Raw genomic sequence first — 25,155 nt, forward strand, 5'->3', positions numbered from 1 at the left:
ATATTGATCTAAATAGAAACACAACATTTTTAGTAATCTAACAAAATGCTAATGTAATGCCATTGTATTCACAGTGACTATGCTAGCAGTAGATATCATGTTATAATGCTTAGATTGACAAAATAGCCAAAAGGACCAACCAAAATTTTGACCTGGTTGATGAAATGTTAAGGGATTACTATACACCTTGAGCAAGATAATGTGTGACTAAAATGACATTTAAATCCATTCAATAGTTGTTGAGAACTTTCTGGGATATTAACGTTGTTATAATCTGAATGGCTCAAGTGCACTGTGACAAAGTAATCTTTTAGTTGGTCCACTTGTCTGATCAAAATTGAGATATCTCATCAACAGTTAGATGGATGGCCACGACATTTGTTATTTCCGTTTAAGGTCCTCGGTGGATAAATCCTAAATATGTTGGTAGAAACCAACCTTTTCTTCCAGTGCCACCATCAGGTTCCCATCTGTGGTTCCCAGTGAAATGCTGCCATGAAATTTGATGCAGACATTAAGGATCTTTGTGAACTCTGATGACCCCATGATTACTATCACTGCACTGGAGCTCAGCAGGAAAAAGAGGTAACTTTGTATCTAACGTACCGTGAACTTCTGAAAGATACTAACTTGTGCTGCTGGAGCCTCATTATCTCAAGCTACCCTTTGAAAACATGTGTGACATCTCTCACACTGGAGTAGCATCAGGAGGGGATTTCTTCAGCTGAAGTATGAATGAGGGAAACAAATGCAGCATCACATACATCTGGACAGGTGAGTATTGTGTGAAGAAAATGAGGAACGTTACGTTCTTTAGGGGCCCACACTTCCTATTACTAATGCCAATCTGATCAATTGTAAGTCCAGGCCCATCTGATAACTTGTCACTTTAACAGTAAAATACAAAATTCAGAACATCAGCTTGCAATTCCTCAACTTTCATTGACTTCACTTTCAATAAGCCTAATGTGGTTATGGCTTTTGGTTGTGGTGTGCTTCCACAAGATTTTCAGTGGCCCCATATGGCAGCCCTTGTGAAAAATATCTTGGGGCACATTTTTTTTGTTTTAGGACAAAAGAAAAAGAAAAAAAAAAAACATTTGATTTGTTTCTGGGGGTTCAAGGTTTGAGTGAGGCATGTGAAGCCTTTAGATAAAATATTTGCATCCTATTGAGTAAGATTCTCAAAGAGTCTGTATACTTTATAAAGCTGACATGATTACTAGACTGCCGATCACATTGGCTTGACTCACCTGCAGCCTGCCCGGAGCCGAGCTGATGATCAGTCCATGTTGTGACAGCTCCGCCACAAACGATTTCTGTTGCATGCAAATTGTGGCATCAGATGATCTATGGCTGTGCTTGGTGTGACCTATAGTGATAATATGTCTGGAATGAAAATGTGGCTGCCGCATGATCTCATCTGGCGGGCCACTATCCGGGATATTGACCGCGCTTTGTTTGGAGATGCGTCTTCATTTCTGGCAGTCCGGGCCCTTCATATTCCCAAATTCCCACCGAGCTGCGTCTCTGCTTTGTATCGGCCGATGACCTTTTTTCCAGAGCAGTCCGACTTGATTAGCACATCAGGCGGGACAATGACTGGCCGCCCTGTACACAGCCATTACCCAGATCCCTTTATCAATGTCCTGTAATTAAAATGTCACCGTTTAATTTTCGAGCCATCGCTTTCCTCTCGGCGGAATCTTTCCTCCTATAAAAAGTGCAATCGAAATGCTCTTTTCACTGGAAACAAAAAAAGGCTTGGGAGAAAGCGTTTAGCAGCGAGGGATCAATAGGCCCTTTAGTCCGAGAGGAGGATTGATTGGTCTCTAAAATGGGATTTATAGGGGTCATGGTTTTATAGGGTGCTGATACAACTGTTAATTATAAAACATTTGGCCCCAATTGCTGCTGTTATTAAACCTGTCCTGATTGAGGCAGGCTTCATTTATCTTTTTACATCATGAAAAAATGCATTTGTTTGGAAAATAAACAAGTCCTGCCGAAAAATATAATCATGTTCAACTCAGCTGCAAACTTCAAATTAATGACTGGTGGCATTAAAACCCCAAATCCTATGGACTGCTTTACAGATTTATTTCACGTTTATGTTTACCCGATACAGTTTCTCCTGCAGTGGACCATTCCTTTTTACAAAACACGTACAAACTTTTTTCCTATCATTTATGGGCTATGTTTGCAATTGACAGCAATACAGGAAGTGATGCAACAGTCGTTAAATAAGAGGTTTGAACTTGATCTGCTAAGAAGGCAAACCATCAATAAATGAACATAAAGTGAACTGATCAATTATTTGTGGAATATGTACGCCACAACACACTAAAATAATTACAAGTTAAATGATATGCTATTAATAAAAAACATGTGTTTTTGTAACTTTGTGAACTGCGAAATATACATTTGATACATTTATACTAATTTAATTGCAAATAAAACGCTCATTAAACGTTATTTCACACAACAAAACACGTCGCATGCAGCGCCTTGTTAAATAATCCATCAGGTCTGGGTTCACCTGGTGAGTTGTGACTCCTAATGACCTCAACCTGAAGCGCATTAATGTTTCAGGTTAAAGGTTTGTTTAAACAATTGAGCGCATATCAATGAGGCCCGGGTAATTTGTATCCAACAGTAATAATAAAGAGCTCGCCTAAAATTACCGCTGAAATGTCTAATTAAAACCTCCTCGCTGCTGATCCAGCCACGTCAGCTCACGTTTCCTCGGAATAAGCAGCGACAATGGTTGCATTCAAGTCGGCGGTCTAAATAATTAAAAAGCGAGGAATAATTACAGTATAAAATTGTAATTATTGGCGGGGGCTGCAGGGGAAGCCTCTTGATGGGGAAAGAGGAGAGGAAGCGCTGAGGATCAGGTTCGGCATCAATATTGCAGGGAGGTAAAACTGGCGAGCTCAGGCTGCACAGGCTCATGATGCTCAATACAAACTTTAAACACACACACACATACACACACACACACACCCGCACACACACGCACACCCTCTGAAGTGTTATCTGCTGATGTGTCACTCATTCATGACAAACGGACATAAGTTGTTTGTTTTCTCTTGGCTGCCTTCTTTGATACTCTCTGTGATATGTATTTACAGTAAACAAGCTATTAGCAAAATAACTGTAAATTTGTCTACAGATTATGAAAAACCCATGAGTCTGTATCATTATTTAAGGCAGGGCCAGTCCAAGACGTTCCATGTCCAAGGTCAAATTTGATGAGCTCAAAACAAACCACATTCAGTAAAATAAGGTGTCCCTCGATACCAGAATTAATTGTCTGGTTTTTTTTAACTCGTCATGTGATTTAAGCACAACATATGCAATCCTCATCTTCTCATTTTAAGATACTGTGTACCTATTCAGAGCTCATAGACATGGTGATATTATCTTCTCCTATGATTGTTTTATTTTTGCTCAAAACGTTGTTATTTTACCATTCATATTGTCTGTATAGTCATCTTAATATAACAAATAACCATAAAATAAAACAATAAACATGTGCAAATGGACCCTAACCCAACACTCCAACCCAAACAATCCTTGATGAAACCAATATTTGAGAGTAAATAGATAATTATCAAATATCCGATTGCAATTAACTGTTATTTTAACACATTGAAGTATACAAACCAATGCGTCAGTGCTGGCAAGATACGCATTATCATTCTTACACATAGGAGATGATGTATTTCATGTTATATTTTAAGTAGAATATTGGTTGACAAAGCATTCTTACGTTTGTTATCATTCTCAAATTGCAAAGCACAATGCAACAGCCAAAATACAACCAAGTGTTGGGGGGAAGCTTCTGGTAGAACCCCACGAGGAAGAAGGACTGTCTTTGAAGGCGTGGCTCTTTTTCCAATTATGCTACATGATGGAAAATGTCTGAATGCTTTAGCCTTTTCCTCCCTCAACTTATTAGACGTCCTTCCTAAACTCTGTATGTCTGCAAGAATCGACACTTCTCAATCAGCCATCGATCTGCTTATTAATAATAAATCAAGGTCCTCAAGGGCAGCCAATCGGATTGACTGTCATCATTTACATCAGTGTGTGTGTGTGTGTGTGTGTGTGTGTGTGTGTGTGTGTGTGTGTGTGTGTGTGTGTGTGTGTGTGTGTGTGTGTGTGTGTGTGTGAGAGAGAGAGAGAGAGAGAGAGAGAGAGAGAGAGAGAGTGTGTGAGTGAAAGAGCCTTCGGCATCATCATGTCATCCCAGATTCTCCCCATTTTCATCGCCAACATAAAACATCTTAAAAAGACTCCGAAATATTTGAAGCATAAACAAAATACTATTTTTCCTTGTCCATCGCTTATTCCTTTTCTTACTTGTGTTTTTAACGCGCATGCAGGCCTCAGATTGATTTCCGTGGCCGACGGAAGCCTAACAGATGGCGGTGTAACTTGATAAATGAGCGCGGGCCTTTTGTCATTCCTGTTGCCCTCGTAAGTGCCACTCGCAGTGCCTCTTGTTGTCAGCTCGCTCCCGCTGCGGTGGAAATAATACGGCATGTGGAATGATTACAGCTGATGCTTAAAAACACACTGTGCATGTTCAGTGTATGTGGGCTCTGCCTCCTTCCACAAGAGCATCCTTGACGTAAATCAGGGTATAATCATGAATACAATTTAGAATAATATATTTTAATTACTTGTCGGTTATATCCCAGCCTTTAAATCTCATGTTGCACTTTTCCTAACGTAATCATAAATATATTCATAGCTCTTAGGGCTATAAGGGTTTCCATGTTTTAGGGTCAGCAATGGCCTAATGGGGCATGATATATTTCTGTTTCTGGTCATGTTTTTGCGTTAGAGATACAAATGTGTGAATATCAAGACTGTAGCAGACTGTAGTGTGTAACAGCTCAGCATGTCTTTCATTAATAAAGAGAGGGGAGGGCTCACACACTAACACACACTTTCACAATGTCTCTCAAACACACACACACCAAGTGTTCATTGTTTTCTGCTGTTATCTTGATTTTATAAATTGTACCTTTTTATTCTTTTTGCGTTTTAATCTTAAAATGAGTTGTCTTTGTTACACTCAGGTTAATAAGGCTTTTGGATTGAAGGCATGACAGGAGTGTGTGAGAGAGAGAGAGAGCGAGAGAGAGCGAGAGGAGAGCGAGAGAGCGAGAGAGCGAGAGAGCGAGAGAGCGAGAGAGAGAGAGAGAGAGAGAGATGTGCCATGTGCTTCCTGTCTCCATGCCATTCACCTCCCCGGGATCCAACAGGATGGAGGTCCTGTCCGCTGCTCTGAAATAAACCGAAATAAAGCCTCCAGCTCAGAGTTTATACTCTCAGACCACCTATTCTGCAGTATCGCCCCCTCTGGACTCAGGGCCTGCTTTTCCATTCTTTTATTTATATTATTCATCAGTTTGATCATCAATACACCTATTGGAGTGTGTCGTCTAGGAGATTAAGGTATGTAGACTATTTTATATTAATAATAATTAAGAAAGAAATTGTGAAAAGTGTGCAGTTGCTCTTTAAATTGTTTCCAAAATAACACGCTGTTACTATTATATATTATATATATATATATATATACTACACTTATTTACGATTTTATATCACACATTTGTTTGTGAATCAATCACTAGTAGTTGTATTAGTGTCAGTTGTTTAGAGAAATATTGAATACGCTGCGGGCTGTTTACATGTTGTGGCCTCCGTGATGACGAGATGCCAAAAGGAAGTATGCCCAGGTGAACGTGAGATAGACCTCCTGCTTCAGTCTCATTTTGAGCAACTGGCAGAGGCTAATCTTTGCAGAAGCCTTAATTATATATAGGGATGGTCTTTTATTAACAGTACGAAGACGAGCTTGTGGATCTGTGTAATTACCAGGAAAGCAGCTTACAGTTGTTCTTTTCCTCTCTGTAAGCGCATTGGCGCAGCTCAGCCTGCATTTTCCTTCTGTTCTTATCCGCGCATAAGGATCTTATGTGACCCTTAAGTAGTTTCCTCATAAGTGACTGAGCCGATTTCAAGATAAGAGGAGCAGAAGATCCACGAGCCCGGATAACCTGAGAGAGGAGGCCGAACACAGGCAGGAAGGAAGCTATACGAGAAATGATTAACAAGAGCTCTGATTGATTTCCCTTTTCAATATTACCTTCAGCAACACCCGGATGTTAGTCATAACTGGCAATAAAAAATAAATTAAAAACAACTTTTGGATGGATGGAACTTTAAAATAATTTAATTTAATTGTATAAATATAATTGTTAACAGTATTATTATTATTGTCTTAGGCCTACTTCAAATACATATTTTTTATGATGATGATTTTTGTATTTTCGACTTTATGTATTTAGATTGATATTTTTAACACTTTGAAACCCTCATTTTATACTTATTGAATATATTGAGAACGTGTGTGTGTGTGTGTGTGTGTGTGTGTGTGTGTGTGTGTGTGTGTGTGTGTGTGTGTGTGTGTGTGTGTGTGTGTGTGTGTGTGTGTGTGTGTGTGTGTGTGTAATTTAGTCCTAAGGATATAGTCACGAGCTAAATCATTTTAAGATAATCCAGAGGAAAGTGTCTCCTGTCAAACACCCCCTCTCACTCCAGTTTCCTGTTTGATTGACAGGCTTCCAGGAATGGAGTCGATGCCGGGACAGCTTCGAGACTCGGGACGGGATGCCAGCTCTTCTCCCAGTTCAAAGCATGACACCCCGAGCTTCTCCGGGTCCAGCTCCCTCAAACCCAACCAAGTGAGTGAGACCGCCCTGTACGGGGTGCCCATCGTATGTCTGGTTATAGACGGAAAGGAGAGGCTCTGCCTGGCGCAGATTTCTAACACCCTGCTGAAAAACTACAGCTACAACGAGATACACAACCGCCGGGTCGCGTTGGGCATCACTTGTGTGCAGTGCACTCCCGTGCAGCTGGAGCTCCTGCGGCGCGCCGGGGCCATGCCCATCTCCTCCAGGCGATGCGGCATGATCACCAAACGGGAGGCCGAGAGGCTCTGCAAGTCCTTCCTGGGGGCGCACAGCCCCCCAAAGCTACCGGAAAATTTTGCATTTGACGTGACTCATGACTGCGCCTGGGGCTCCAGGGGTAGTTTCATACCAGCCAGATACAACAGCTCCAGAGCAAAGTGCATCAAGTGCACCTTTTGCAACATGTATTTCTCCCCAAATAAATTCATTTTCCACTCTCATCGCACCACAGAGTCCAAGTATCTACAGCCGGACGCGGCCAACTTCAACTCGTGGAGGCGTCACCTGAAACTGACCGACAAAAAACAGTCTGACGATATTCACCACGCGTGGGAGGATGTAAAGGCCATGTTCAACGGGGGGAGTAGAAAGAGGACACTGCCCATGGGTGGCTCGGGGATGCCCTCGTCGATGAAATCGCAGGCCTCATCCAGTCTGGCCCAAACCAGCTCCCCTGAGATTCCTCGCAAAACTTTACGCTGCGAGGAGGATCAGGGAAATAACATGAGCCTAGTGAGCGTCGCACGGACCTACCCAGTTATCCCAGTGCCCAGCAAGAGCTTTGGCATGATTCAGAAAATCCCCCCACCTCTGTTCCCCCACCACCCATATGGCTTCCCCAGCTATGGACTGTGTCCGAAAAAGAGCGACGGTTTACCTGATGTAAACAAAACCAGTGTGTCTGGTGTGTTTTGGCCTGGCGCTAAGGATGCTCTCTACCCTGCTTTCCCCATGTTTTGGCCTACAGCTGGGGGCCTACACATGCCACCATACCAGGGGTCTCCACCTAAAACTCTTCCAGAACTGCCAGGCGCCCGGCAGGCTGAGCTCGACTTATCGGACCAAAGCGACCGGGGCGCCAACACACCAAAAGACACCAACCACCACCCGCACCATCAGCAGGACAGTGGGGAGCGCTGCTCCAGCTCACAGTCCTCTTCCACCAGGAACGACGAGGACAAGTCCGGGGACGAGACCCCTCAGAGGAAAATTAGCTATATTTCGGCCTTTCGACCTGTTGTGAAAGACGCAGAGACCATCGCCAAACTCTACGGTAGCCGGGACAACTACGGTGCGCGCCCGGGTTACCTCTCCCCAGATTTTATCAGTGAGAGCTCCAGTTACAGATCCATCTCACCTGACAGGGACAGCGTTGTGGACGACGATGACGACCTGGACGTGGATGTGGAGTCCAACCAGGGACAAGATGAGGAGGAGCCGATTCACATCTCGCCAGGTGCGGACCAAGTTTCCTCCCCTGTCCCGGACCGGGTCCCCTCGGCTGCTGAGGAAAGCCAGGAGCAACCGGAGGCCTCGAGCCCCGGAGCATCAGCAGCATCACCGGAGGGCTCCGTGCACTCTGGGTCATCAGATGAGGACCGACGGATGCATAATGGCTCTCCTCTTCATGAAGTAAGATTAGATTAAATGAAACTTTAATGATCCCCGTGGGGGAAGTTGAATTATCGAGAAGAGAGGCTGTTGATAAAAATGTAATCATGAGTAATTTGCCTGGAATTGGAAAAAAATCCTATTTGATAGATATTATTAATATTAAGAATAAAGCTTAAAATGGGACCTAATGTTTGGAAAACCAAAAACTGCCCTGCTGAAGTATCGTTGAACAAGGCACAAAGCTGATTTTTGCCTTTTGAAATCAGTGAAGAAAACAAAGAAGAGATTATTTATTAATTTGAGTTTTTGGAGGTATTCAAATCAATTTGCAATATTTGGGGGTTTTAATCGCTTCTTAATCTGGGTAATAAAATCCACGATTTAATTTTTGATTTATTCCTATTTAAAAATCTGTCATTTAACAGGACATTATTTTACCACCAAATTGGTGTTTTTTGAATGCAGAACCTTCAGCATCTTCACAACGAATTACAGTGCTGCGGGTTTTTTTGAAGACAAAAGGGCCTCAATTATATGAAGAACTGCAGTAAATGACATATAATTGGTCTGCGTTATTAAACACGATTGTCTGCCTCTTACAGGTTTACGCGCATGAAAAGGACGGCCACGTGCGTCTAAGTGAGCCTTCGTCGTTCGTGTCCAAACACTCGAGCAGCCCCCGCAGATCCAACGGTAATTATTGTGCCAATTGATGCTTTGGTTTTTTATGCAAATACGTCTGTTTTGCGTTTCTTTTAATTTAAAATGCGTGTTTATGTTAAGGTGCTCATCACGTGTCTGAAATACGGAACCAACGCAACGCAACTCCCTATCATGATCAGAAGGACAGACAAGGTTTGTTATGAGTCTGTTTAAAATTCTTAATTTATTGTTATTAAATTCCTATCAACTTGTTTTAATATTTGAGCTGCGTTCTATGTCATTACAAGGCTTTTACAATATATTTGTTGCATAGATCATTTATTGGTAGTTATGTGTTGCAGGCGATGGGGCTTTACGCATCGATATCAGCGTGCATGAAAGAGATCTGGAGAACATGGCTAAAGGTAAAAGGCTGTTTTCGGAATCAAAAACAGAAGAACTGTGTAGCAGGTGATGATAATTATCATCACAGCTTATTCCTGTTTTGATTTTTAATATGCCAGCCAACATGTTTATTTATACAGCAGCTAAAAAGCTGATATGGTCAGATCAAACACAGCTTATGGTAAACCAGCTACATTTTCTACAGTTTATCCAAAATAAGTAGATTTCAGTTCATTCTGATTTAAGGTGCATGTCTAGATTTATACATGTAAATTAAACTCTCCCCTGCGTCCATAGTTCTTTTATTATCAAAAGTAAAATATGTATTTTACGTTAATATTAATCATCGAATTCTCGCTCATTTAAATGCAGCTAAATGCAGTCGGCTCGCTGAAGATGACGTGCAAATACAAATGTGAATTTACATTTTGTGGGCCTAAAGTGTTTCCATAGTTGTTAACCACTTAATCACGAGATGTGGGAGTTTTGACTTATTATTGTAAGAGGAAATCGTTTAGAGGCTATTAATATTTTAACGAACAGAGCCATAACCCCGAGGCACGGCAGCTAATTATTTTACAACGCTTGGAAAACCCTGGGACTCCATTATTATCGTCTCAAGCTCCAGGCAATGCATGGCAATTACTGTGGCAGCCAGCGAAAGCAAAGCGGTGAAATGGTTGTTATCAGGGATGTAAACGCACCTGAAGCCGGTGTACTTGGCTGACATAAATCTCACCATGAGGATAGAGCAGATCAAATGTTTTTTGTTAGTTTGTTTAAGATTTTTGAATAAATCGGTGTTGTGATTGGTGGTTATTTGCATTATTGGGCATGATTTGTTATTGCACCATTTTCCTGCTTGTTATTCAGAAGTCCTTTAGGTGCTGATGGGGTACGTTCCAGTGTTTTAGGATGAATAATTACATTTCCTTGCAGCAGGTGAAAAAAAAAAAGTTGGTGTTGAAATTGACACATTTTTGGCTTCTGGCTTTGCAGAGGAATTGCAGAAGCAGCTTGTGGAACAAGTGGAGTTGAGGAAAAAGTTGGAGAGAGAATTTCAGCATTTAAAAGGTATGACAAAAGTGAGTGGAAGCCACAGAGATGTGTTTGTTTGTTTTGCCTCTTGTTTGGATCTTTAACCCTGTGCTCGCAGCACACTGTAGATGTTAGGAAAATAGCTAGTTGTATTGTGTCCTTTTAAATCTAGGAATATGTCTTTAAATGTATTACCACTATGTCAGAGATTTCAAACTGATGTGGCCTTCGGTACTCTTCAGATAATTTTCAGGATCAAATGAAGCGTGAGCTGTCCTACAGAGAGGAAATGGTCCAGCAGCTGCAGATTGTTCGAGGTTTGTCTCTCTCTATACTTTGTGCCTCCATAGATTTTGTAAAGCAGATGTAGATCAATGCTCTTTAAGTTTATGGGAAAAATAATGTAGCCACAAGACTTTAAGACTTATATATAAGGTTATATCAATCAATCTGAACCAACTAGCCTCTGAACTAAAAGTAAGAAAAAAAAGTGACACTTGCATATTGAGATACAGTATTGGTAATTTCTCTCCCTCCTTTTTCCTAACTCCATATCTTGCAGTTGTGTAAAATATTAGATATCAGAAGGTGAAACTGAAACCACATTGTTTTGTTTGCAAAGGTTATTTTCTCCTAAATCATGCTCTGGAAAATTGAAAAGACAGACCATTATGTAGTGCTGTATCGGTTACATGGAGTAGACAGCAACTAATGCCAGCCTTTAAAGGATTGGTCTAATGTTACAGTTGTTTAAATACAGGGTTCAAGTACACGAAGGGGTCACTCTAAATACCATAAGGGCAAACGGAGAACATTACACTCCTCGACTGCAGATGCAACACAGCAGCTCACATCTTCTTCTATTTTTTCTTTTTATACCTTCTTTTGACCATTATCTTATTTTTGGATAGACACTTTGTGCAGCGAGTTGGACCAAGAGAGAAAGGCTCGTTATGCAATACAGCAGAAGCTAAAAGGTAATCTTTATCTGGTCCAAAAGAAGAGCAAAACACATTTATTGCCTACAAACATAAATATGCAAGTGCTTCTTTTTATATATCCTATTTTCTTTTTTTTCTCCTTTGATCAATATTTGCAGTTAGACACCATTATGTTTTTCAAAGGCTTTCTCAAAACCACACTCTCATGCCCATATGTGCGTTCATTTTCGAATGTTTCTAGCAGTAAATGTTTTTTCTGTCTATTGTGAATGTGTAGGGATCCCTTCGGAAAACTATTTTATAAGAGTAATGCGAATATCCACAATCGTTGCTCTGTGCAAAATATAATCTGAAAAAAAAACAGTGTCTTTCCATCTTCCAAGATGATTGTCCTATACAAAATGTACCTAATTTATCAATTGCAAAAAAACTGTCAATAAGTGTGTTTGTGTTTTTTTTCTGGGTTTTTTACATTTGTCTTGAGGTGAAAAAGCTGTTGTTTTGATAAAGCTTGATTTGAAACATGCATTAGTAAATCATGACATATATGAAGCATGTAACTCAAATAAAGGAACTACAAATGGCAGCAAAAACATTTTTATTCATACATTGAAGAAGAATAAATTCTAAATTTGTGTATGTTTTTCCCACTTTATGGTTTGAATCTTGCTCTTTTTGTTACGCCATCTTTTGTGCCCCTCTTCCTCTGAAATGGTTTACTGGCACCAAACTAGAATTAGCATCACCAGCTGTTTATCGCTGATGATGAAACTGCTAATATTTACATACATTCATACATTATGCTTCCAATCTCCCTAAAATGTGATTGAAATGTACATAACACCTGGCTAATGAAATCACCCAGGGGACATTTTGTGAAGAATTCCAAGTTAATATGGTAAATGTATATAGCGCTTTATACTCACAGTACTTTACATATACAAGTCTTCATAAACCCTTTCTCACTCATTCATGCCTGCTCAAGGAGGCTAAAATTCACACACCGTTGGCCCTGAAAGTTTGCCCAAGGATGCATTGAAATGTTAACTGCTGGGGCTGGTATCAAACTCAAATTGCTGACGTCTCCAATTAGATTCAGCTCAAATCAAAAAGTACATTTACACAGAGCATGGGTTTGGGATTTTTATATCCATCAATTATATTGGAATCATGTTAAAGAGCAGATCTCTTCCTTACCTGTAGAGAAAGTGCATGTTAGTACTGTTTTAAGAACTGAATCAATCTACATCCGTAAATTGAAGAATTATCAGTGTGTTTTTCAGCCTGTTCTAACTGATGGACTTGTTCCTCCCCAGAAGCTCATGACGCCCTTCACCATTTCTCCTGCAAGATGCTCACCCCCCGGCAGTGTACCGGAGCCTGCACCTTCAAACCTCCACTGCTGCCTCCCTAGAGCCCAGCACCACCCTGCACCTGACCCAAGCACAGCCAAAAAAAACCCACACGTTCTTCTCGAGAGCTGTCATGTGTTCACTTCACAACCGTAACCCGAGGATTACCAACCTGCTGTATAGATGCACCTCTGATTTTAGCACTTGAGTGACGACTCAGAGAAGGGACTGGCTCCGACCTCTCCTAAAAACAGAACTCTGGAGTAAAGGAGATCTTAAAATGGAGTTCATGTTGTGCTATGAGTCAAAGGATTGTTGATCTGACACTGCAAAGCTCAAACCAAGGAGTCTCACTGAATCAGTCGTCTGCTGTTTAGCCTCTCTGAAAAGAAAAAACAACACTATATACATATAAATATATATATCACGTGACGATGTGCAATGGCTCGTATAATTGTGATATTAAGTTCAAAATGTATCTCATTATTTCGCTTTTGTTGCTTTTTAAATGTCTTGGGTTTTTACATATTATTTGTTGTTTATTGTTCTTTGGTTTAATTTATTATTTAGATTATTTGCAACACTGTATTTGTTGTTAAGCACTTTAAATGGGCAACATTTCTGAATTTGACCATTTCATCTTATACCAAATTCTTTTTATCAATACATGAGGATTCTTTAGGTCTAAAATATAGCACATTATTAAGAGCACTAACTTCAATAGTCATTCAGGTTTAACATATAAAAAAAAGGTGACACAAACTTTGAAGCTACAAACTTTCACGTTACATTACAAGTGATACATAAAAATGAGTTGAGCCACTTATAAATAACATGTACAGTTTAGACTGAGTATTTTAACACAAATTTGATCCTATCATTTTCTCTGTTTCAGGGTTTTTTCTATCATTACATGAATCTGTGAGTCACAGCAGACAAAACCAAAAGCTTTTCTTCTCATCTGATGGTGTTTTTATAAGAAGAAGACACTTTATGACTTGTGTGTAATCTGCCATTCAGATGGCTGCATTTCATTTTCTCTCATTTGTTGTTTCTGACACAATCTACCAATAATCTTCCCATTAATGTATGTACCCATGTTAATATTAATAAAATATGAATACCAAAGTCTGCTGTTCCTCACTTATCTGTGTGTGTCTTGGCTGGTGTGAGGCTGACACCTACTGGCCTCTGCACAGAAGAACATCATGAGCTGATCATATTTCCTCTTATTGTATTTGAGTTCAACATGATCTCTTTCATTAGGCTGCTACATCAGTGCATGACATGTCCAGTCGACTTATGAAGTTTGACGTGGAGTCAGGGGAGCAGGCTAATCTAATAGTGAAATCTAATTCTTCTGATGGGAGCACTAATAGATATTGATTACACAGCTCTCGGTCCCTGGATGCTTCACTCTGAGAGAGATACTCACATAATGTCACTGGAACACGATGAATGTTAATTTTCTGTGAACGTAATTGCCCTCCGTGGCAGAACTGCTTCCCTGTGAATACTAACAAGGCCTGCGAAGATGAAAAACACTGAACTGCTGTGAGAATGATTGGCGGCTTTAATGGCTTTTCATTTAGCTCTTTAACATTATATGTGGGGACAACCATCGAGGGATCATCTAACAATAAGACCCTGGGTCCCCCCAACTCCACCATCACTCCTCATAGAAGAAGAAAGGAAAGAAAAGAATCACAGGTTAAAGAGAGCAAAAATGACCCCAAATAGCACCGCTGTGTGTGGTTATGCTTCTTACTGTGTATTTTTTTTTTTTTGATCTCCTTTTGGTTATTTTGCACCTATTTTGATGTATTTCATCCGTTGGTGGTCAGTTTTGTTCCTTTTTGCACCTCTTTTGAATAGTTGTGTGCATTTTTTTGTTTCGTACATCATTTTGTGTCTCTTTGTGTTTGTTTTGCACCTCCTCTGGGTGGTTTGCCCCTAAAGCAAGCCAGAACGGATCTTTATTTGATCATTTTGTATCCATGTCATTTTCCCTTTTTTGTGACAATGACTTGTCTCTTTGTAGTCATTTGGCAAATCTTTCTGTGCACCTCTTTATAGTTGTTGTTTTTCTCTTTGTGGTTTATAAGGTCCCTGCCCCCCTGGGCCCGAGCCTGGTAGATTTTTAAAGTAATACATGAGCAAAAAAGCTCGAGTGGATTTCAGGTTTTTTATAGGTTGAACTGTAAACTAAGGGGCAGAAGGCCTGAAAAGCTGCTGACTGCAGGCATCATTAATTATTTCATGTAGGACTTAAGGCGCTAAGCATTCAAAATGTGCCCGATGTTCACACAGTGCTTTATGGTGCATGTACAAATACGTACAGTATACAACATATTGGCACAGAACTAAATGAGATCAAGTGAAATACACTATAAGACCTACAATAGTTTTGAATCTATATATAATGTTGTAGCTGGTGGAGATGGTGCTAATTTATTAATATGATTTATGTTGTTTTTGTAATTTAATTTAGTAAAAATGAATAAACTGGTCATGTTTTCAAATGTAAAATCATCATTTTAAAAGTAGTTTGTAACTTAACAGTAAAATAAATGCACTATGTAAAGAAAGAAAAAATATGTATATATAAAATGTTGTGTTGTGCATTAAATCTGTGCCTCAGAGAAATAGTTCACTACTGGGATGAACCCTTTTACATTTGTTATATTGTATATTATATCCATGAAGATCGTAATTGATTTTATATATCATGACACATGTATTTTTATATGTTGACATCACAATATTAAATAACACAAACAGGGCTGCAATTGAGTATTTTATCCCCATCCCTCCGCCCCCTTTTGTTTTCACATTCTGAAAGAATGAGCTGTTAGTCCTCCTGAAACAGCACACTGAGTGCATTTACACAAGCTTACATTAAATCCATACACCGTAATATCAAACATTTAAAAAGAAGAATAATGTTTTATCCTGCTGCTGGGCATATTGTGTCTCAGTATTTGCATTGTGCACTCATCATCAGTCATTGGCTTGTATAAACACGTGAACTGAGCGGACACCTGTCCCTTCACTGACTAGCAACAAAGCAGCAGATGGCAGCGATACATGCTGATATAATAAAACCTCTGTGATTCTGGTTTGTCAATAGATTATTTGTATGAACCCTGAGGAAAGAAGCAATTTCTGATAATAGATTTGGGAATGAAACCTAATATGTTTGAAGTGATGATGAATTATGTATAAAAACATTACACTAAGTGAAGATGTCAATGCGAACAAATGTGCTTCACAGGCTGACACTGAGCAGGACCTGAGAGCTCGCTTCACGTTTTTGTAGTTTCATCTTCATTTGAAATGAGAGGGCGCCACCTACTGGCTTTCCCTTACTTTGAGTTCATTCAATCACTGTGTTGTACTTTCTTCCATTTGTTTGTTTTTTTTTGTTTTTTTTCTGACTACTAAAATCTGACTGTATTGAGAAGGCAATACTGTTAAATTAAATCCCCAAAATGTCTTTAAGTTCTAGAGACACATCTCACCCCAACTCTTCTGTCCAACAACAAACACACTTTTTCTTCCATGTATTTAAAGGTTCAATTATTCAGTACTTTTCAAAGGCTGGTGAGGAAATATTGAATAATTAATTGTGATCCCAAAAAACGTTCAAGTCATAAAAATTATTCTTGGAAGGATGGACAAAAAAAAAACAATTAAGTTTTATAGGGTTCTCTCACCCAGTGTAAACACCTTGTACGCTTTAATGATCAAACTATACACAATTCAAGCTAAGAGTACAGGACAGTCATTCTAATATTAAATTAGACCAAAATATCTAATTGAGTGTGTCACTCACAGAATGAAAACATGCTTGTATGTGTGATACTCTGTTTGCTGTCCACAGGAAATTTGATTTACAGGAGGGTCAAAGGTTAGAGTTACTTCAGCTGGTTAAATGACTCCTGAATCTGGAGTTTGAAGCTCTTTGTCATTCTTCTACACAATTAAGATATTTTTGTTTTCTCAAAAAATATAGTTTTGTTTGTTTACTTTTTGTAAAACATTTTTTAATAAACTTTATTTTAAATTATTTGAGAGATACAATTTTATATACAAACATTACATTGATAAAACAAAAAAACACACACACACACATATATATATATATATATATATATATATATATATATATATATATATATATATATATATATATATATATATATATATATATATATATATATAATATAACCTAAACAGTGAGCAGAGCGTTTATATTCTAAGGAGTTGATCGGTCACAGACTCAAAATGCCCCATGGCTGAGTTTGTGATTTGTCCAGGGATTTCCTTCTTCTTAGTTCAGTTATTATTTGTTTCACGATAGTGTCGCTGTTTATTATTGTCTGGTTTAAAATCATTTTGCGTCTTGTTTTCCAGATCTGCATACATGTGATGCAAATGACAAGTCGAAAAAGTTCCCTGTTTTTTATGTCCATCTTCTCATCCAGAATACAATACATAATAGAATTATATTTGATATTGAAAACCAAGTCGATGCCTCGCAGGAGTGTCCAGACCTCCTCGGCTCTGTAGCAGTCCATGAGGAGGTGCTGTAAAGTCTCATCTTCCTCACAGTTAATTATAGGACATGTTTTGGTTTTAACATAGCAGCTCCATGAAACCACAGCTCTGACCGCAAGTCTGTTGACTGAGATTAGTCACCTCACATCTCTCATGCTCTCTGAGAGCTGCTTACATTTAATACATTTCAGGACTTCACTACATTCATCAGATGTTATGTTTTTGTATGTTATCACCTTATTTGAAGTAATGTACCATTTTAAAGATCACTCTATTGTTTGTTTACCTGACCCTACCTTACCATGTTAGTTAGACTAAGGACACCCCCTGGCAAGACTCAAGGAAAAGTATGATTGTGCATGTGGAGATTCACATGGATCCGTCAGGCAGTTTCTGATGTGAATAAATATTTTAGTTTCTTTAAAAATTTGTCTCAACATCAGAGTATGTCCAACTTTAGATGCATCTCTTCTTTAAAATGTTGTGATTAAAATACTCCACATTCAAAGTGAAATGTTGCTTTAGTCAAGAGTTACCAATATCAGATTTTCATTGCACTCCGAAATAAGTATGGTATTACTGGGATATCCATATCAAATACATTCTAAAGATGCACTTATATACAAAATTCTAAATATTGTATACTTGCTTTTGTGGCTCTGGCACATTTGTGTCAGTATGTAACTTAATGCAAATGACCAATAATATAACTATTGCCTTTCTATCGTTGTGATGTCTGTGTTGAGAAAATAATTATTGTCAAACTTGCCATCACTTCCCTGTGATTTAAATGCATCATGTCTATAGGGGTACCAGGATTAGGTCTACACGGTTTTGAAATGTAACTTTTCTGGTAAAACAGGGTAGTTTACATTTTTAATACAAAGAAGACAAGAATATGGAGTGACAGGTCTATTAAAGGGGAAGTTAACCATTACAAAAGAGAAAAACAATACTTGATAGGAGTGCAGATAGCTTTGGTTTGATTGGCCCATGTTTTCAGACATAACTCCACACCAAATACAATAGAGGTGGTTTGGATGTTGTTTGTGGACACTCAAGAAAAGAAAATGCTATTTATTATGCTATTTTATTATATTTTTTCAGATAATGGGCAAATCTAATTGTAGGACATAATGTTCATCTGGATTATCCACAGAAGTCTTAATATGGACTACTTCTCCAGCAGTTCCACTGAAAACTGAAAGCAAATTTGCTATAAAAAACGACTTAAAATGTTTACATATGAATATGTAAAATAAATATGTATAGGATAATGAGATAATAGGTGTTAAAAGAACAGTGTACCATTTATAATATCTGATTACGGTAAACAATTTATAGGCTTATTGGCTTGTAATTGAACTATTCATATCACACTGCTGTGTAGCTTTTATTTATATACTTTATATATATGCTTGTTTAAAGTTTATTTTATTCTCTTTGCTTTTTAAAAACTTTGTTTTTAAATGTCATTTTATAATATGTTTCCACTGCACCATTTCTTAATGGTCTTAATGTCTTTAATTTTTGTAAATCACTTTAAATTGCCTTGTGTAGAAAGGTGCTATACAAATAAATGTGCCCTGCCTTAAGACTTAAGAAGCCAAAAAAAGTAAAAAACAATTAAGATTATTTAAAGATTTGCCCCTTTTTTCCCCATCCATTTTATGAGTCCTTGAACGCACCCTTGTCTCTGTGTGCGCGTTCACGCAGGAGCTCTGCGCGTCCCTGTCATGTGACAGCACCTAACCACGCATGCGCAAACAAAAAACAAGATGGCGGAGAGTGCGGAACTGAAGGTAAGGCGCAGCCTGAAATCGTTGTAATTTTACTCGGTTACTAAGCGTTTGGTTGTCAAGTCCAAACGTGCAACAGTGATTCTAAGCTAAGAGTTACTGAAATTTAGCCATATTTGATTTGTTACCGCTCAAATGCAGGAGCAACTTTCTTGTATCGACGAGCATGTTTATGTTGATATTGACTCTCGCTGGTGAGGACCGTTTTCTGAGCAGCAGCTGGCTGAGCGGCTTTCACTTTAAAACATCCTCTGTGTGCTCTTTAACCACGGAGGCATGCACTGACCTCCGGGCATCATCACCGCCTCTGTCCGGTGTTTGGGTTATATTTGAGAGGGAAACACCTGAGATACAGAGCATTTTGTCGCGTTAATAGTGTGCAGACTGTGTTTGAATGTGACAGCGGCTTGGTGTTTAGAAACATGCACACATTGACAGATACTGCTGTCTCAGGATGTGCATGGTTATAAAGTTAATAAAGACAGAGGGAGTCAGTCTGCAGCTGCCGTAACTTCACCTGGTCTGCTCGTTAACACCTGGGCTCACTTTACCTGTTGATACAATTAACATGTAACGGTGCACCACTCACCTTTACTTTTACTCTCTTACTCTTTATCCTATTTAAAACACTGGGTTTTTTTAAAATTGATTTTCAAAAATATTAAGTCACATAGAAAAACATTATTGGGAAACCTTACTGTGGGAGAAAAGGTAAAACAATGAAATGGTCCAAATATTTGGAGATAAGTTAAATAAGTCAAAATTTGTTTCTCCTCTTGAGAAAAGGTAAAACAATAAAATGGTACAAATATTTGGAGAATATGCAGTAACATAACTAAATATATATATACCTCAGCCCCCTGCTAAAACTGGTGTTAAAATACTTTTATTATGTTTCAAATAAAGTGAATAATGTGGAGTGAATAAGCAGTGGAGTAAAAAGTACAATGTTTGCCTCTAGAATGTTGTGAAGCAAAATTATAAAGTTGCATGAAATGGAAATACCTGAGTAAAGTAGAGTACCTCAATGATTTATTAAAAAGCAATACTTACATACAATAAAAGTTGTGTAAATGTATTTATTACTTTGCAACACTGAATATTCATCACTGATGCACCCTGCCTTTAACATGACTCTGTAGCAGCACTTTAACACTGTTTTAATGTAACCTTATGAAGCAGAGTTGGAACATATCTAGTAGTTATTGATCACAGTCTTGAGCTATTTTTAGACTTTTCCCCGCTGTGTTTCCACAGCTCTGTGGATCTATACGTGCTCCTTTGTGCCAGCTGCTGTTCGTCTGCACACTGTAATGAAGCTGAAGCCTCGTCTGCTTTGAACAGCCAGATGTGGTCCCACTGTAGGCTTCGTTGATTTAACAAAGTGATTTTCTTTATACAGAAGGCTTCCAAAACCTCTACATTTGCTTTTTCATGTTCTTAATGTAAAATGGACACCTGAGGGCTGCTGACAACAGACATAATGTTCTATGTCTTTATGTCAGGAAAAAGTGATAAAGGCCTAAAATAAACTTGGGGATTTTTACCAACTTATTCATAACCAAAGTTCTGATTATTTCAGCTCTTATGTTTGATTAGTGGACCGAGGAGTTTTTGTGGCTTTCTGTTTTTTAATCCTCCATGAATGTTTACCTTGTGCTGTGATACAGTAATTATGAACTACTGAGGAAGCATAGACGCAGATTTTATAGAATAGATGCAGATTTTGTAATTCCCCCAACTGTATACAACCACTGTAGACGAGGATAACATCCAACAAACTGGCCTGAAGTCTTTGTTTAAAACAAGTCAGGTTTGCTTCAATTGAGATTCACTGTGATGGATTTAGCTCTTTCTTGCTGTCCTTAGGTTTTATAACAAGTTTTCAATTCTTGTTAAAATTCCTCATCTGAAAATATATTTCTCTTGGTTGTAGGTAGAAATATTTCTAACCTGAGATGATGAAAGCAAACTGTTAAAAAAGTGAAGCTGCTTAACCTTTTCTGTTAACATAGCTATGTTTTACAAAACCAAGACTTCCACCCTGTGCTACTACCATAGTTTCTGGTGAGTATTGTCTTTGATGGTTTGTAATTCCTAAGAGAATATCACAAGCTTGTGAACATATAAATTCCTGCATGTGTTCTTCATAAATCTTTTGAGCTAAATGAGATTTGTTTACTTAGTTTGTGAGCAGATGAAAGGTGATGGCCACGTGTCATTAATAGTATGATTTTATTGTCCAGGTTCTCAAATTGTTTGCTAGAATTATCCCACAAACCTGCCATACCTCCTTGATGTTCTTCCCTGACTTGGAGTACATTTAATGATGTTTTTAAATGTTCTAAGCACAGTCCACACACTGTAAGGTGTGACATAGCAGGGGACATGGCTCACACAGTTCACAGGAAACCAAACATGCTTTATACAACTGAACAAGGTGTCTTTTTTATTTCATCTTTAGTTTTTACTCGTTTGCAACATGCATGCAGAAACCCTCTGACATGTTTATCATCTAGTCAACTACGTTTTGTTTCTTTCAATGATGCCCAGACCTCTGCTGGGGAGTACGGAGGATCGTCTCCTTGGAAACCAGAAGTTACTTAAGAATTAACATTTTTGTGTCATTTTGTTTCAAAAGCTTGATTCAGCTGTATTAACATGATAATTTGGCCTGGCATGTGACTGCTTTATTTGTTTGATTTCAGTCCTCCAGAGTGTTAGTTAATGGCAAACTTATGAAATGAACCACTACATTAAAAAACATAGTCATTCGGTAAAAAATGAAAATACCCATCAGAGTTTCCCAAACGGAGACGTCTTCAAATTGCTTATTTTTACTCTTATTTAAAATTCCAAATATATTCAGTCTACTAAAAAAAGCAGCACATATTTGCAACTGAGAGGCTTAACATGTTTGTTATCCATCCTTGAAAAATTACTTTAATCATCTCTTGATTTAAAGTAACTCTTTATTGGTTTGCTTCATTTTGTTTAGGGTGGCCTAGAGTTTCTACGATTATACCCCAAACTGGTGCTTAGATCTGTATGCAATCAACTAAAATAAAAGCTAATGTTTGTGAATGCCCGCGATGTTACCAGCCCCTGAATGTGTCCTGTTGCATGGCATTTTGTTTGGTGGGAGTCCCGATCAGCCTCAGCCTCTTTGAACTGTCTTCTCTGTTCTCCGGAGCTGCAGCAGCAACCTGGCAGTACAAATAACTGTCTGTGCGCTGGCAGCTTATAGGTGGAGACAGTCTATTTGTAGAGCCTGTGGCTAGGTTAATCCCTAATGATACAGGCCCTCCGCTCTGCTCCCCGACATCCTTTCAACACCTGCCTATTGCTCTTGTTGTCCTCATCATTATCGCTGCAGTTAATTTTCAGTTTAAAGAGAATTAGACGTTGGAAGTCGTGAAAGAGTGAATGCTCTCAGCTGACGGTGTATTTAAAGCTTACATGCATGCGCAGATGTTGCCGTGTGTGTCAATTTCATTCTGGATGATTAAGTGTTAGTACTTCATGGTATCTTCTCAGGTACAGCCGTAATGTAAAAAGCCAAATGGTGAGAGGTGGATGTAAGAAGCGCTCTGAATGTGAAACACAATACAGATGTTGCGTGTCTCAGAGATGTCAGAGGTGTTTAGCGTTGAACCAGCTGTTGGAGAGAGTTATTCCCTGTTCCTTGTTCTGAGCATTTAGTGAAAGACGGGCTGCCAGATAAAGACAGAAGACATGCTTTGATCCTTCAGGCTGCATTTACCGTATATTGTGTATGTTCAGTGGAAGCATTAGAGCTCTCAGTATTGTCAGGTTCCCCGTGAGAACACTCTGTGTCTGCTGCCATCGACTTGTGTGCGGCTCTCGGCGAGATGCAGCTTCCTCTTAACTCCTGTGGTGATTTTGTTACTCAGTCCTGTTGCCGTGGTAACATGTCACATTTGAGACCGACATGGGTAGGTAGCAGTTTGGCGCGCAACATGCGTTTCCGACTGGAGGAAGAAAGGCCGGCGTTTCACTGGACACCTTCCTGGCAGATTTATTAGGCTTTTTAAAATGTTGGAATATCAGACAGATTGTCGTCAATCTGAAATAAATAAAAGATATACTGTCTAGTTATTTCTCCATCCTGCTGCAGGCTTTAAAAGTATGACTCCCTTCTACGCTTTTGTTATTCTTGGCAAATCACAATTCACTTGTGATTTACAGCAAAATCAGTGATGAATTTGTTCTTTAGAGATGCATCAAGATTAGCTCTGATTTTGCAATAAATCGAAGTTTTATGTGCCGTATGTTAGACGTTGTATGGCCTGATCACACCTACTCCACAGGTTTCCCAAATAGAAACAATTCAATTCATGTTCCCTCTTTCTTTAGATGTTTTTTCTTACTTTTAAAGACAGATGAACACAGTATTTAACACCATGAGTCATCAGTGAGGAGACAGAAACTTGTACTCTGCATAAGGTTTTTAGTCTTTCTTGGCAAATAGCTTCCTCTCTTTATGTCTGTTTAACTTCACATCATGACACCTGCAGTGGGAATGAAGCCAGCTGGTAAAGGTGTTTCTGATTCCTGCACAGGCAGCTTAGAGGGTTAATGTCTAATAATAGAAGTGAGCCCAGGCAGTGGCCTCTACAATGTCCTGTGACCCGAGGGCCCACAGCGTAAGACGCTGAAGCACCAAACTCCCTTTGTTTGTAAGGAAGTAGCCAGCTGTGAGCGGAAGACCCCTCTGCTTTCTTTAAGAAAACAGCATTTGATCTTTTTCTTTGAGGATAAATTAAAATGACACGTGCTGATAAAGTGGGTCACCTCTTAACTGTGAAATATTGGCTGTTAATTCTGCATGCAGTGTTTGTTTTACAATAAACACATTTTTTTCAAGTTCAGCTCTGTTGTATACCAGCAGATGATTGGAGGGAACTCAAATAAAAAGGCAATTTTTTTCTCTTTTATTTCCAATAATAATAATAATAATGAATTGATTTCCTTAGATTGTGGTTTTATTTTTGACTCATCGATTAGTTCAGTGTGTGCAGTGAAGGTGTATTAAATGACAGCCGCATAGTTTAAAACATGGTACCAGGAGCACTATGAGTGACATTTAACATGATATTTAATAGGGGTGGGAATCACCAGGGTCCCCACGATACGATACTATCGCATACTTAAGCCACGATATGATAGTATTGCGATTCTACAATATGATAAGTATTGCAATACAATATATATTGATATATAATTCCACACCTTTGATTTGACACTAGAACTGCTAACGTTCCACTACTCCTAGAACCGCCGAGGAGGGTAACTTTGGCCCCTATTGCAACAGCATCAGCACTCGCAGAGATATGATTTTTTAAACATTTACTATGTTAGTTTTCATCCTTTTCTTATATACTTAGTAGGACTTTAAAAAAAACTCAGTTAATGGGGTTCATTTTTAAATTGCTTCAGTTTATAATCATAACAGATCAAAAAGTTCAGTTTCATTTTCCAGTAAATCGGTAAATTCCTCTCAAAATAATCAATACATTTAAACAAATTACTAATAGTAGATTAACTACATCATAAAAAAGTTTACAGTAACTTCACATAATAACATGGTAATAATAAACGGATCGCTCTCTCCCTTTCTCCCTTTCCTGACAGCCAGTCCGTATCCGTCTCATGCAGCTCGCTGATCCAGTAATGAGTGTCCCGACAGTAAAGATTAAATGTACTAAAGTAATAAAAGTTCCAGAGGTAGATAAAATAGCTTAGTGTGATGTTCTAACTGGAAGTGTGTGTTTTGCTCCGCTCACCGGTCCGTCACCGCGGCGGAGCTGCGTGTTCTCCGTCAACAGCAGCTGATCCTGATCACTCTCTCGTGTGGGTACCTCGATACTTGCCGTCCGTGTATCAATACAATATCACCACGCAAAGTATCGCGATATTATGCTGTATAGATTATTTCTTCCACCCCTAATATAACATTAACACATGTTGGTAGTGTGTCATATTTTACTTACAAAAGAGAAAATCT

General features: G+C 38.8%; 2 protein-coding genes across 4 annotated transcripts in view; both read left to right on the top strand.

Annotated features, from left to right (window-relative positions):
- The first annotated feature begins 5,265 nt into the window (after positions 1-5,265).
- skor1a (SKI family transcriptional corepressor 1a) lies at positions 5,266-13,844 on the top strand. 2 transcript variants are annotated; one of them, XM_063881891.1, is made up of 8 exons: positions 5,266-5,472; positions 6,641-8,408; positions 8,993-9,083; positions 9,174-9,245; positions 9,395-9,457; positions 10,437-10,511; positions 10,718-10,792; positions 12,733-13,844. In XM_063881891.1, exons 2-8 carry the CDS (start codon positions 6,651-6,653, stop codon positions 12,828-12,830), a joined length of 2,232 nt encoding a protein of 743 aa, XP_063737961.1. In that variant the 5' UTR covers positions 5,266-5,472; positions 6,641-6,650; the 3' UTR covers positions 12,831-13,844. The 2 variants fall into 2 exon arrangements, with proteins under 2 accessions (XP_063737961.1, XP_063737962.1); XM_063881892.1 differs by having other exon boundaries at positions 12,736-13,844.
- Positions 13,845-19,102: 5,258 nt separating this feature from the next.
- Positions 19,103-25,155, top strand: part of LOC134863588 (E3 SUMO-protein ligase PIAS1-like) — a 41,843-nt gene continuing 35,790 nt past the window's right edge. Inside the window, exon 1 of one of the 2 annotated variants that reach the window (XM_063882173.1) lies at positions 19,103-19,130. In XM_063882173.1, coding sequence (XP_063738243.1) covers positions 19,107-19,130 — 24 coding nt within the window. In that variant the 5' untranslated portion in view covers positions 19,103-19,106. The remainder of the gene's footprint in view (positions 19,131-25,155) is intronic. The other variant, XM_063882174.1, reaches the window with a different exon arrangement.

This window comes from Eleginops maclovinus, chromosome 4 (assembly GCF_036324505.1).
Source record: "Eleginops maclovinus isolate JMC-PN-2008 ecotype Puerto Natales chromosome 4, JC_Emac_rtc_rv5, whole genome shotgun sequence".
Taxonomy (NCBI): domain Eukaryota; kingdom Metazoa; phylum Chordata; class Actinopteri; order Perciformes; family Eleginopidae; genus Eleginops; species Eleginops maclovinus.